The 13,574-nt window shown below is 49.7% G+C and overlaps 1 protein-coding gene across 4 annotated transcripts in view; it reads right to left on the reverse strand.

The window, feature by feature from the left end:
- The window catches only part of TPP2 (tripeptidyl peptidase 2), a 656,253-nt gene that overhangs the window by 214,285 nt on the left and 428,394 nt on the right, over positions 1-13,574 (reverse strand). For all 4 annotated transcript variants that reach the window (XM_086934242.1, XM_086934243.1, XM_086934239.1 and 1 more), the window contains exon 21: positions 9,403-9,540. In XM_086934242.1, the coding sequence (XP_086790368.1) occupies positions 9,403-9,540 (138 nt within the window). The remainder of the gene's footprint in view (positions 1-9,402; positions 9,541-13,574) is intronic.

The raw sequence follows: 13,574 nt of genomic DNA on the forward strand, positions 1-13,574 counted from the left end.
CGAAGTCATCTGCGGCGTTCCCCAGGGCTCCTCGCTCAGCCCCACCCTCTTCAATATCTACAGAGCCCCCTCGCGGCCATCGCACGCCACAACAACCTCAACATCATCTCTTATGCCGACGACACACAGCTGATCCTCTCCCTCACCAACGACCCCGCCACCGCCAGAGCCAACCTACACAAAGGGATGAAAGACGTAGCCGAGTGGATGACGACCAGCCGCCTGAAACTGAACTCAGACAAGACGGAAGTCCTCATCCTGGGCTCCTCACCCTCCGCCTGGGACGACTCCTGGTGGCCCCCCGCCCTGGGCACCGCACCCAAACCGACAGACCACGCACGCAACCTGGGCTTCATCCTGGACTCCTCCCTCTCCATGACCAGACAAGTCAACGCCGTCTCCTCGTCCTGTTTCAACATCCTGCGCATGCTACGTAAGATCTTCCGGTGGATCCCCACCGAGACCAGGAAGACGGTCACCCAGGCCCTCGTCACCAGCCGGCTGGACTACGGCAACACCCTCTACACCGGAACAACCGACAAGCTCCAGAAGAGATTCCAGCCAATCCAGAACGCCTCAGCGAGACTCATCCTCGACCTCCCCCGACACAGCCACATCTCCGGACACCTGAGAGACCTGCACTGGCTCCCGGTCAACAAGAGAATCACCATCCGCCTCCTCACCCACCCACACCAAGCCCTTCACGACCAAGGCCCGAGTTACCTCAACAGCCGCCTCAACTTCTACGCTCCCACACGCCAGCTCCGATCGACCAGCCACGCCCTCGCCGCCGTCCCCCGCATCCGAAGAGCCACAACAGGAGGAAGGTCCTTCTCCCACCTGGCCGCCAAGACCTGGAACTCCCTCCCGACCCACCTCCGCCTGACCCAAGACCACCTCGCCTTCAGGAAGCAGCTCAAGACCTGGCTGTTCGAGCAGTAGCGGACCCGCGGACCCCCCCCCCCCCCCCCCCCAAGCGCCTTGAGACCCTCCGGGCGAGTAGTGCGCAATATAAATGTCTTTGATTGATTGAGGGTGTGAGAGGGTGAGGGTGTGAGGGTGAGTGTGAAAGGGTGAGGGTGTGAGGGTGGGTGAGGGTGGGTGAGGGTGGGTGAGGGTGGGTGAGGGTGGGTGAGGGTGGGTGAGGGTGGGTGAGGGTGGGTGAGGGTGGGTGAGGGTGGGTGAGGGTGGGTGAGGGTGTGTGAGGGTGGGTGAGGGTGGGTGAGGGTGGGTGAGGGTGGGTGAGGGTGGGTGAGGGTGGGTGAGGGTGTGTGGGGGTGAGGGTGTGTGGGGGTGAGGGTGTGTGGGGGTGAGGGTGTGTGGGGGTGAGGGTGTGTGGGGGGAGGGTGTGTGGGGGGAGGGTGTGTGGGGGGGGTGTGGGGGGAGGGTGTGTGGGGGTGAGGGTGTGTGGGAGTGAGGGTGAGGGGGTGAGTGAGGGTGAGGATGAGGGGGTGAGGATGAGGGGGTGAGGATGAGGGGGTGAGGATGAGGGGGTGAGGATGAGGGGGTGAGGGGGAGGGGGTGAGGGTGAGGGGGTGAGGGGCGTGAGGGTGAGGGGCGTGAGGGTGAGGGGCGTGAGGGTGAGGGGCGTGAGGGTGAGGGGGCGTGAGGGTGAGGGGGCGTGAGGGTGAGGGGGCGTGAGGGTGAGGGGGCGTGAGGGTGAGGGGGCGTGAGGGTGAGGGGGCGTGAGGGTGAGGGGGCGTGAGGGGGTCTGAGGGTAGGGGGGTGAGGGGGCATGAGGGTGAGGGGGTCTGAGGGTAGGGGGGTGAGGGGGCATGAGGGTGAGGGGGCATGAGGGTGAGGGGGCATGAGGGTGAGGGGGCATGAGGGTGAGGGGGCCTGAGGGTGAGGGGGCCTGAGGGTGAGGGGGCCTGAGGGTGAGGGGGCCTGAGGGTGTGAGAGTGAGGGGGTGTGAGAGTAAGTGAGGGGTTGTGCGGATGAGAGGTTGTGAGGTTGAGGGTGTGTGAGGGGGTGAGGGGGTGTGAGGGTGATTGTGAGTGAGGGTGGGTGAGGAGGTGTGAGGGTGAGGAGGGGTGAGGAGGGGCGAGGGGGGTGAGGGGGTGTGAGGGTGGCGGGGTGAGGGGGTGTGAGGGTGGCGGGGGTGAGGGGGTGTGAGGGTGGCGGGGGTGAGGGGGTGTGAGGGTGGCGGGTGTGAGGGTGAGGGGGGGTGAGAGTTGTGAGGGTGAGAGGATTGTATGGGTGAGGGGGTGTGATGGGTGAGGGGGTGTGATGGGTGAGGGGGTGTGATGGGTGAGGGGGTGTGATGGGTGAGGGGGTGGGGGGTGGGGGGGTGAGGGTGACAGGGTGAGGGTGACGGGGTGAGGTGGTGAGAGTGAGGGTGAGGGGTGAGGGGGTGTGAGGGTGAGGGGGTGAGGGGGTGTGAGGGGGTGAGGGGGGTGTGAGGGTGGGGGAGGTGAGTGGGTGTGAGGGGGGTGAGGGGGTGTGAGGGTGAGAGGGTGTTTGAGGTTGAGGGGGGAGGATGAGGGGGGTGAGGGTGTGTGAGGGGGTGAGGGTGTGTGAGGGGGGAGGGTGTGTGAGGGGGTGTTTGTGGGTGAGGGTGTGAGTGGGTGTGAGGGTGAGGGGGTGTGAGGGGTATATTGCGCTATAATAAGACAGCATACACACAATGCGATGTACTAAGCAAAATAAAACAGCTTACACATGATCGAACGTTACAAAAGCTGATTATGCCGTTTTATTTTGCTTATTATATAAGTGAAATAAAACAGCACAAACACGATGTAAGGTTACAAAGGCCAATCACAAGTTAGGCGGTACAATAATACAATAATAAATGCAAAAAAAGTTGAAAAATAACACAGATATAAAGTACATTGCAAGTTACAAAGCAAAATAAAACAGCACAAATGCCAAAAGAAAACTTACAGCGGAGGCTACCGCAATGTTAAACCAGCAGTCACATTGTGAATTAAAAAAAGTGCTTACCCAGTAATTTAAGAAGAACGAATGACGAAGGTAGGTATGTCAAAGTTTTTTTTATTCTTTAGCCATGTCGCACCTTTGTGTCAGTAGGCAGTCCAGGAGGCTATCAAGTTTGCTAGATGCTGGAACGTTGAGGGCGTTCTGGAGGCTGATGGTAGGCTGAATATTTTATAGACTTGATTGGAATAATTTAATTTTGAGGCCGCAACGTTTTTTTTGTTGTTTTTTTTTTTTAACTTAAATGGATTAAAAATTGCTAGAAATAAAGCAACTCGTAGTGGAAGGGTCTTCGCAATAGTTTACGACAATTTCAAATGCCTAGTGCTGTAGCCGAGTGTTAAACTGTTACTAATGTAGTGGTACCTCTGCCCAGACAGTGGTAACATATTTAAACAAGCATTGGAAATGCAATAGGTCTCGCAGCATTAGAGTTAGTGCTTTTAGAATTGTTTATGGGTTTTTTTTGTAAATCTTTAGCATTTTTGTTTCCTGTAGCCAATGCTAAAGAATTAAAAAAAAAAAGCCATAAACATTTCTAAAAGCTCTAACTCAAATGCTCCGAGACCTATTGCACTGTGTGAGGGTGAGGGGTTGAGGGTGAGTGAGGGTGAGGGTGAGTGAGGGTGAGTGAGGGTGAGGGTGAGTGAGGGTGAGTGAGGGTGAGGGTGAGTGAGGGTGAGTGAGGGTGAGTGAGGGTGAGTGAGGGTGAGTGAGGGTGAGTGAGGGTGAGTGAGGGTGAGTGAGGGTGAGTGAGGGTGAGTGAGGGTGAGTGAGGGTGAGTGAGGGTGAGTGAGGGTGAGTGAGGGTGAGTGAGGGTGAGTGAGTGAGGGTGAGTGAGGGTGAGTGAGTGAGGGTGAGTGAGGGTGAGTGAGTGAGTGAGGGTGAGAGAGTGAGGGTGAGAGAGTGAGGGTGAGGGGTTGAGGGTGAGTGAGGGTGGGTGAGGGTGAGTGAGGGTGAGTGAGGGTGAGTGAGGGTGAGTGAGGGTGAGTGAGTGAGTGAGGGTGAGTGAAAGTGAGTGAGTGAGGGTGAGTGAGAGTGAGGGGTTGAGGGTGGGTGAGGGTGAGTGAGGGTGAGTGAGGGTGAGTGAGGGTGAGTGAGGGTGAGTGAGGGTGAGGGGTTGAGGGTGAGGTTTTTTTTTTTTTTTTTTTTTTTAAAAGGCACAAGCAGGCTCTTTGGAGCAAGTATACTGCATTCCTCTTTCCTATAAACGCTCACACTTTGAAGTTAGCCTAGAGCAAAATAAAAAGGTTCCCATGTAAACACAGCTTGACATTTTACCTCGGTCTTTGAAAACCTAAAAAAACGAAAGTAAAAAACTTAAAAGCGGACTGTTATTCACTGCAAATCGGAATGCCTTTTCTTCCTCAAGTCTAAATCCTTTCAGTCACCAACAATAAATACAACTTTAAAGCTCAAAAGTAACTGTTACACAAGGTCAGGGGAGGGGCGAAGGAAGGCGCCATCGAGGGTAAAAACATAGCCTGCACGAAACATTCGCCTCTTCCTGCATGGGAGTTTTTTTTTTTTTTTGCTCCAACGCGCAATCCTTTCCCAGCATTTATGTGGAGTTACAAAGGCACATCTGTGTACGTTGGAGGGCCAGCCTGACGTGTTTTCTGCTCTAGCAGCAGCTGCGGTTTCTGAGGAAACGAGGCTGATTTTCGAGTCAGGCTGGGAGCTTTTTTTCCCCTCCTTTCTCCAAGAGCCTACGTGCGGGGGAGGGGAGCGGAGGGAAGGGAGCGAGCGAGCGAGCAAGCTGCATTAAAAAAACTCCACGGCTTCTCAGAAAGGGGAGGGCGGAGAGAGAGAACAGGAGCAGCCTGCTGGGAATTTGCCTCGCGCTTTTCTTTCTCAACGGTTCTTGCGCTGTGTTGCAATCTTTGCTTTAAAAAAACATCCATTGTGGAACCGGTTTATTTATACATGTTCGGCTCGTCTTAGGTTCGCAGATAATGAGAGAAACGACCATTCAAATCAGAAAGAAAAGAGACCCCGCTGGCTCAGATGTATCTAACTACCACCAATGTTCTTTTACCTTTTTTTTTTTAAATAACATGCTTTTCCAAAAACAAGACGCAAAAACATCCTTCCCATAAAAGGAGCACCGATTTCTATTGGAAGATATCTGGATTATATGCACACTTGGGTTAAACAACAAGCCTTTCACCGTAACACGGCGGGCAGGGGAGGGGGCGGAGAGGGGAGAGGTGCGACACGGCAGGCAGGCAGGGGAGAAGAGTAGGAGGAGGAGGGGGGAGGAGAGTAGGGGAGGCACGGCCTAGCGGCAGGCAGGCAGGGGAGGAGAGGAGGAGGGGGGAGGAGAGTAGGGGAGGCACGGCCTAGCGGCCGTGCAATCAAGTAGTGAGGGGGCGGAGCTGGGGGAGGCTGTGAGAGAGAGTAGGCAAGGCAGGCGGCTGGGGGCATGTGCACGCGCATTTAAGCTCAATGCGCATGCGCATTGAGCTTAAATTTCTCGTGCACTGCAAGGAATCGCCACGATTCCTTGCAGTGTGGATAAAGAGTGGATAAGTGCCAATACTCTCGCCTTGCTCGATGCGCATGCGCATCGACAGGCGAGACCTAACAAGTTATATAAACGTCACTACATTTAAAGTAGCCAGGGAGGACTCCCACGCCCCCTCTAACTCAGCCTCCTTCACAGCTTTGGGGCCCGACTGTGTCCTATCTACCTAGGAGACGGTTTCATGGCATCCACCTGATGTCATATTCGAAAAGACTTGACAGACGTCATAGTCATGTTGGTGGAGCAGAAGGTGTCGAAAATATGGAGCACGTGACAGGCTTCCACTCCAAGAACATCCAGAAAGAGTGCAGTGTTGACTAAGTAGCTAATGGAGACCTGTCTTCCTTCACTCCTAACTGGTTTCAGAGTTACTCATGACGTTTTACTATAAGAAGCCTAATTGTTACGACTGCATGTGACGCCACGCAACAGAGGAAAAGCAGAACACTGATTCAGCAACTGCGAGGCAGTAAACGGTAAAAGAAACGCAGAGCTCTTTGGGACTCCGTAGAAGGGGCGCCCCCATGCACTGTGACTAAGCTTTCCGTAGTCCATTGACTCCAAGTGTGCATGCAACTGTTTTTCACGCATGCGTGAAATAACTTTTTTTTCTAAAATCGACTTCTCAATCCCTGTTTGTCGAAAGTATCATGCTGATGTTCGCAAAACAGCGTGATGTTCAGGGACTGAAGTTATGGCAGCATATCCTTATATCCTTGAATATTTGGGAATTTGGGAAGCATATAAATACGGACACTTTGGAGGGGCATGGGCACACTGGAGAGAATGGATCGTCAGAACACAACTTTAGACGAGGTGGGCGGGACGTACACTAACAAGCCTCGCGCGGCAGCAGGGGTGCGATGTCTGGTACCAGTTGAAGCTGAGCAGATGAAAAGCAGCGCTGGGAGGGGGGGCTGGGCAACCATGCCAGCATTCCGATTCACAAGCAGATGGTCCTGTTTATACCTGCGGGCGCGTGAGGTGGCTGGTGGCAAATGGAATCAAAGCGGCCACGGTTGCTTTGATGTTCTTGACTTGTTTTGTGGGAAGGGTAGGGAGAGCGAATTGCTGTGCACGCGACTGGCTCACATAAACTGTATGCGATCCGCAGTGGGTAGAGTTTTGAAAGCAGTTTACTATAATCCTCGCCGAACAATGCTTACGCATTGCTTCAGCGAGACCTAAACAACGTGGCATGAAAAACTCTCCCAACAGAGTCCATTTTCGCGATATCATCATCAAGACCTTTGCCATCACCGCTATGAACAGGACCCAACCGCTCTGGCACAATATTGCCAGTCATTTATCTGTTGTCAGCACAGGTTACACACTGTAATCCTTGACTGCCTTGGAATTAGAATGTCTTTGATGTTGCCCGAAGGCTTTACCAATGCTCAGCGGCTTAGTGTTTATACCTCAGAATCTTCCTCTTATCTCGAGGCTAGCAGTGACAGGTGGTTATGGGCACACAATAGTATTAACTCCTTCGCAGCTGGGTAAATTCCCATGCTGTGCTGGGGGGCGGGGGGCGCGAACAGCGCCCCTGAGCTCGTCATGTCCACACCTGTTTCTTTAGAATGTTCGCACAGCAGGGGAATTAGCCCAGCGTGCGAGCGTTCTAAAGGTCATGATGAGCTCAGCTCGTCATGAGCACACGAGCACCGTGGCTCATGACGAGCTGAGCTAGTCATGAGATTCGAAGGGGTTAAGAGTTTGATATTTTTTTTATGCCACGCTCTGTGTATCAGACGCAGGCCAGAGAGCTGACATGGCTCGCCTACATAAATGGCAAACAAACCGCGTGGGTTGATGCTTTTTGTCATTTTCGCTGCTAACCTTGCTTCCTTCCTTTGTATGCTCTCAAAGGTAAGCTATATTAACCTTATCGACAGTTATTAAAAAGATATTTCTATATGAGCATAAATGGCCCATCTTTCCCCCTTTTTGCACTCTTTTGATTATGAAAATAATACTGCTGACAAATTGAACAAATATCGAATGTCAAACTAAATTTATGGCGCGTGATAATGTTCCCCATCATACAGCTAGCTGTGTGTTAGGCGACGGCCCGTGGATGATGAATGGCAGTAAATAACCCAAACACAAAATTAGTTCTCTTGTCAGCTTCTACCTTGCATGTCCCCAGGCGTCGGTAACATTGACTGAAAGCTAGATTTTCAAAATTAGCCTTAATGTTCGCTGCGTGTTTCCGGCATCCGCCAAGATTCCAGAGCTGTGCTCCATTAACAATACGGAGGAAGATGATTACTTTTGGGTGTTGGCACATACCTTTGCTTGTAATAAGGGGGTTTCTGCACCTAGCTTGCAAGGAAACCTTCTACACCAAGCACCAAGCACTTAGCACTCCCTCCGTGAGAAATAAGGCATCCTTGCTTTTACAATACAATAGTCAACACAATGATGGACTCTTTAAAGCAAAAAGAAAATACGGGAATAATGAAAAAGCTACGTCTGCATATGCCCTATTTCTGAATCCGTGTTTGACTTTAAAAAAAAAAAAACAGATTCAAAAGCGCCACAGGAACATATAAGAATAACAAACAAAAGTAAATAAACAGAGTGCTGTATCCCTGAAGCGGGCACTGCGCTCGGAATGAAAAAATAGTAGTGGTGCGCGCGCACCACAGTGGGAATGGGTGGAGCAAAGGTGGGATATTGTCCCGGCTTTGCCCAATTGGGTTCTGTATTTATTGAAAAAAAGCACGCACAAGCCAATTACAGCAGCCGAAAGCAAAAACACACGCACAAGCGTGTGGTTAGCTTTTTAAAGCAATTTCAAGAGGTCTCGCGCTGAGTGAGAAGTGCTGCGCAAAGCAACGCTAGGCACGAGACCTAAAAATCAAAATTGATTTATCAAAATTGTTTGGTTTGGTTTTGGCAACGCAGGATGCAACACCATATGGTGTTTCAATTTGAACCCAGGGTCTGTCTGCCCTTAAACCATATGACATTAACTCGAAGTGGCATGGAGTTTGCCCCAAAGTTCTTAAAGCAGTAAGAGTTTACCCCTCTATCATGTCATCTTTCATGCTCCAGGACCCTATGCAGGCCATAATGAGGCAAGCAAACCTGGAAAAGATCTTTTGAGTTAGGGCTAAAAGTAAGGAATGCCAAGCACCCTACGTCTGGCGTGAAGCAAGACCTCCCATATAAAAAAAGACTTTGAGATCCATCACACAAACAAAATACGAGAAAGCAAATAAAATCAAATGTAAAGAGGCATTAGTACTGGTAAAAATTATACTTCATTTGTGCCCACTGCTACCAGGAGTCCAAGGGCAATATATTTCCAGACAAAGAATGCTTTCTTCCATATTTAATTTATGGCTATGTTTTTGGAGTAAGCAAGTCTTTTGGTGCCATTTTCTTGCAACGTGAATGGTGAGGGCAAAGAAGAGGTTTAGTAAAGAGGAATAGCTGCAAACCATTTTTGCATTAGACTGCTGAAAGGGGATTAGCAACTTTAATAAGAGGCATACAAATGTTGGTGCCCAAGGCACTGACGTTTCAGCCCAACAGAATAGTGGTAGACAGTGTTGAAACTTTCTATTTTCTGATATATTCATATTTCATACTCCTTAATTTAAACACCATGTACTACTCTCCTTTGCTTCACAGTCAGATTTTTGCTATAATTACACAATATACATTGATCAGTATGTTTTAAAAAAAAGTTTAAATATTAAGAAACCGCATATACATATTAAGGTTCAGGTCTCAGAGTGCAAGTTGACCACAAAAAGCAGTAAAACAAAATGAAAAGATTTTCTACAAATGCTTGCTATGAATATTTGAGCAGTGCACAAAAAACTACTTAAAATAAATAACTCATCTTTGGAACCCCATATTTCATAGGCACATTTGCAATAAATAAAACTTTAAACATTAATGCTGCACGCAATTTACTGTACCTGGTGTGGATAGGCATCTCCAGAACCCATTTGTCTTTTGTTCTGGTCAAATATTATCCACAGCTGGCTGTCAAATTCAGATTCGTACAACAAGTCACAAAGTAATGGGCAGCTAGGGGTTACCTCTCCACTTTTTGGCTGCAATTAGACAAACAAAACAAAGATGAAAAAAGTACTTTCCTCTCCAAATCATCAATTATAAAGCCAAAGAAGAGAAAAAGTATTTGCCAAAATGTACAAACATGCCACAGTAAAAGCCTCTTATTTGGAATGGATCCCATTGGGCCTTTCGGTTACTCTTGAATATACAGTTCAAGAAGGTTTAACTATATATTAACACATAAAACTAAATTCTGGCTTTATATCACTATCAATTGCCTCCCTATAACAAGAAACGTTGCTAAGCTTTTTTTACTCCTGGGTCCTTTCAATCTTAAACTGGCAATTCAAAGATTGTGGATCAGCACCATTATGTGAGTGGCATGTTAAATATAGGAGAATCTTATGTATACTGGAGCAAATGTAAGAATTCTTCTAGTGCCTTAGTCAGTCTTGATCAGTTGAAGGGATTATGTTACTTATCCTGTAAGCATCTGTTCTTAGCATGTAGTGCTGTCAATTCACATGCTTCGCATACTCCCACCGTCTACTGTTGGGTCCAGATGTTTGCAAGTTGTTTTTCTTCTAATAAGTCTTACGAGTTACGAGGTAGGTGACTCCTCTTTGTAATAGTGTGCATTGGCATTGACTTCATTGTTAGATTGTTTTCCCGCAAGAGGGTGAGAAGGAAGTATAAGTAAGTGTAAGTAAAGAGATGTCCATGCATATGAAATATAGCTTCGAAGTGCAACGACCATAAGTGTCAGTGGAGGAGGTTGGATTTCTGTGAATCTACAGCCCTACTTGTCAAGAACAGATGCTAACAAGTTAAGTAACATAATCTGTTTGAGGCATGTGTGGTTGTAGATACACATACTTTGGATAGACTGTATAGCAGTACCCTTCAAAAAGCGGTGGCTAACCAGTGGACGTTGCAGTTATTTGGAAAAGTGTATGTAGCACCGCCTGTCCTACATTAGCTTGTTGGCTTGCTAAAGAATCCACACAATAGTGCTTGGTGAATGTGTGTGGTGTAGAACATGTAGCTGCTTTACAAATGTCAGCTATGGGAATGTTGCCTAAGAAAGCCATAGATGCCCCTAATTTACATGTAGTGTGTGATCTAGGGGGCATAGGCACAGTCATTTTGACTTTGAGATAGCATGTCTGGATACATTTAATAATCCATCTAGAAATGTCCGATTTTGAAATGGGGTTCCCTTTATGATGGGGAGCAAATACAACAAAAAGTATTTTTACGAAAATCTTTTGTCCTCTCAATACAATACATTAATGCTCTGTATTGTAGTTCTTATAAATCTATGTAAGATCTGCACGTTTAGATAAACTACAGGATTGGAGTCTAGACCGATTCCATAAACTCCGAAGGATACGTTAGCCTTCAGACCAGCTAGTTGACAGTCAAGTCAAGTCAAGTCACAAAATTTGTATAGCGCACTACATACCCAGAGGGTTTCAAGGCGCTTAGGAAGGGGAGGAGGATTATTTGTCAAATATCCACGTTTTAAGCTGCTTTCTGAACGCTAGGTGGTTCTGGGTGAGGCGAAGGTAAGCGGGGAGAGAGTTCCATGTTTTAGCAGCCAGATATGAAAAGGATCTGCCTCCCATGGTGGACTTGTTGATGCGAGGTACAGTTGCGAAGGCTTGGCTGGAAGAACGTAGTTGGCGGGGGGGGGTGTAGAAGGACAGTCGTGAGTTGAGGCAGTCTGGTCCGATGTCGTAGAGTGATTTGTGTGCGTGGGTAAGCAGTCGGAAAGTGATCCTCTTATTGACGGGTAGCCAGTGCAGGTCTTTAAGGTGACCAGAGATGTGTTCGTTGCGTGGGATGTCTAATATGAGCCTGGCTGAGGCGTTTTGGATTCGTTGGAGTTTCTTCTGAAGTTTGGCGGTGGTACCTGCGTAGAGGGTGTTTCCGTAGTCCAGTCGGCTCGTGACCAGAGCGTGGGTGACTGTTTTCCTTGTTTCGGAGGGGATCCAGCGAAATGTTTTTCTGAGCATGCGAAGAATGTTGAAGCAGGAAGAGGATACGGCGCTGACTTGTCTGTTCATTGAGAGTGAAGAATCCAGGATGACGCCCAGGTTCCGTGCGTGGTCTGTCGGGATGGGTGCTTTTCCGAGGGCTTCCGGCCACCAGGAGTCGTCCCAAGCAGAGGGGGATGTACCTAAGATGAGGACTTCTGTTTTGTCTGAGTTCAGTTTCAGACGGCTTTGTTTCATCCATTCTGCGACTTCTTTCATTCCTTCGTGTAGGTTAGTTTTGGCGGTGCTGGGGTCCTTGGTGAGAGAAAGGATCAGTTGAGTGTCATCCGCGTAAGAGATGATGTTGAGGTTGTGTTGGCGGGCGATGGCCGCGAGGGGGCTCATGTATACGTTGAAGAGGGTGGGACTGAGTGAGGATCCTTGAGGTACGCCGCAGATGACTTCAGAGGCCTCGGACTTGAATGGAGGAAGGCGGACTCTCTGGGTTCTTCCGGTGAGGAACGAGGTGATCCATTCAAGTGCTTTTCCTTGGATTCCGATGTTATTGAGGCGTTGTAGAAGGGTGCTGTGGCAGACTGTGTCGAATGCTGCAGAGAGGTCGAGGAGGATGAGGGCGACTGTGTCTCCATTGTCCAGTAGAGTTCGAATGTCGTCTGTTGCTGCGATGAGGGCGGTCTCAGTGCTGTGTTTTGCTCGGAAGCCAGATTGTGAGGGGTCGAGGGATTTGTTGTCTTCGAGGAAGGCGGCGAGCTGGTTGTTGACGGCTTTCTCGATGACTTTGGCCGGGAATGGAAGAAGCGAGATGGGGCGGTAATTTTTGAGTTCGGTGGGGTCCGCTGTTGGTTTTTTCAGAAGGGCGGTGAGTTCAGCATGTTTCCAGATTTCTGGGAAGGTAGCGGAGTTGAAGGAGCAGTTGATGACGTCTCGGAGGTGCGGTGCTATGACGGAGTCTGCTTTGTTGAAGATGTGGTGAGGGCATGGGTCTGTGGGGGATCCAGAGTGGATGGAATTCATCAGGCGGATGGTTTCCTCAGTGGAGATTGGGTTCCAGGCGTTAAGGGTGTTTACGGGGGGAAGATGGTCAGCAGGTGGTAGGGTGGGTTGGTTTCCGGGTTGGTTGTCAAAGCTGTTGTGGATGTCTGCAATCTTGTTGTGGAAGAAAGAGGCTAGGGAGTCGCAGAGGGTTTGAGAGGGGGTGATGTCGTTGGAGTTGGCCGAGGGGTTGGAAAATTCCTTGATGATGTTGAAAAGTTCCTTGCTGTTGTGGGCGTTGTTGTCAAGTCGATCCTTGAATGCGGTTTTCTTGGCTTTTCGGATCAGTTGGTGGTGAGTGCGGGTGGCGCTTTTGAATGCGTCCCTGGTGCTGGTGGTTGGGTCTTTTTTCCAGGCCTTTTCAAGGGAGCGGCAGAGTTTCTTGGATTTCTTGAGATCATCGTTGAACCATGAGGCCTTCTTGTTGCCAGGTTTGCTTTGGCGTTTTTTCAGTGGTGCTAAGGTGTCGGCGGTGATGGATAACCATAGGGTGAGGTTGGCGGCGGCTTCGTTGGCGTTAGAAGAGAGGGCTGGGGAGTTTCGAAGGAGCGATGCGGAGATTTGGTCCGTGGTGATTTTGTTCCAGTTTCTTTGCAGGGTAGGTTGGGAGTGGTTGATGGGTTTCGGCTTGTTGTAAGTGAAGTGAACGCAGCTGTGGTCGGTCCATAGGAGATCCGTAGTGTGGCTGAAGGAGACATGGTTGCTGGAGGTGAAGATGGGGTCGAGTGTGTGACCTGCGATGTGGGTGGGGGAAGTGACTAGTTGTTTAAGTCCGAGGTTGGCGAGGTTGTCCACGAGGGTGGCGGTGTTGTGGTCATTTATCTTTTCAAGGTGAAAGTTGAGGTCTCCCAGAAGAATATAGTCTTTGGAGGGGAGCGCGTGTGGAGAGATGAAGTCCGTGATGTCTTCACTGAATTTTGCGCGGGGTCCTGGTGGTCTGTAGAGGAGAGTGCCTCTGAGTGTGGTTTTGGGGTCGATGTGGATCTGGAAGTGAAGGTGTTCGGAGTTGGCGAGGTTGGCGTCAGAGCTGGTTGAGATGC

Source organism: Lissotriton vulgaris, chromosome 8 (genome assembly GCF_964263255.1).
Source record: "Lissotriton vulgaris chromosome 8, aLisVul1.2, whole genome shotgun sequence".
Classification (NCBI taxonomy): Eukaryota; Metazoa; Chordata; class Amphibia; order Caudata; family Salamandridae; genus Lissotriton; species Lissotriton vulgaris.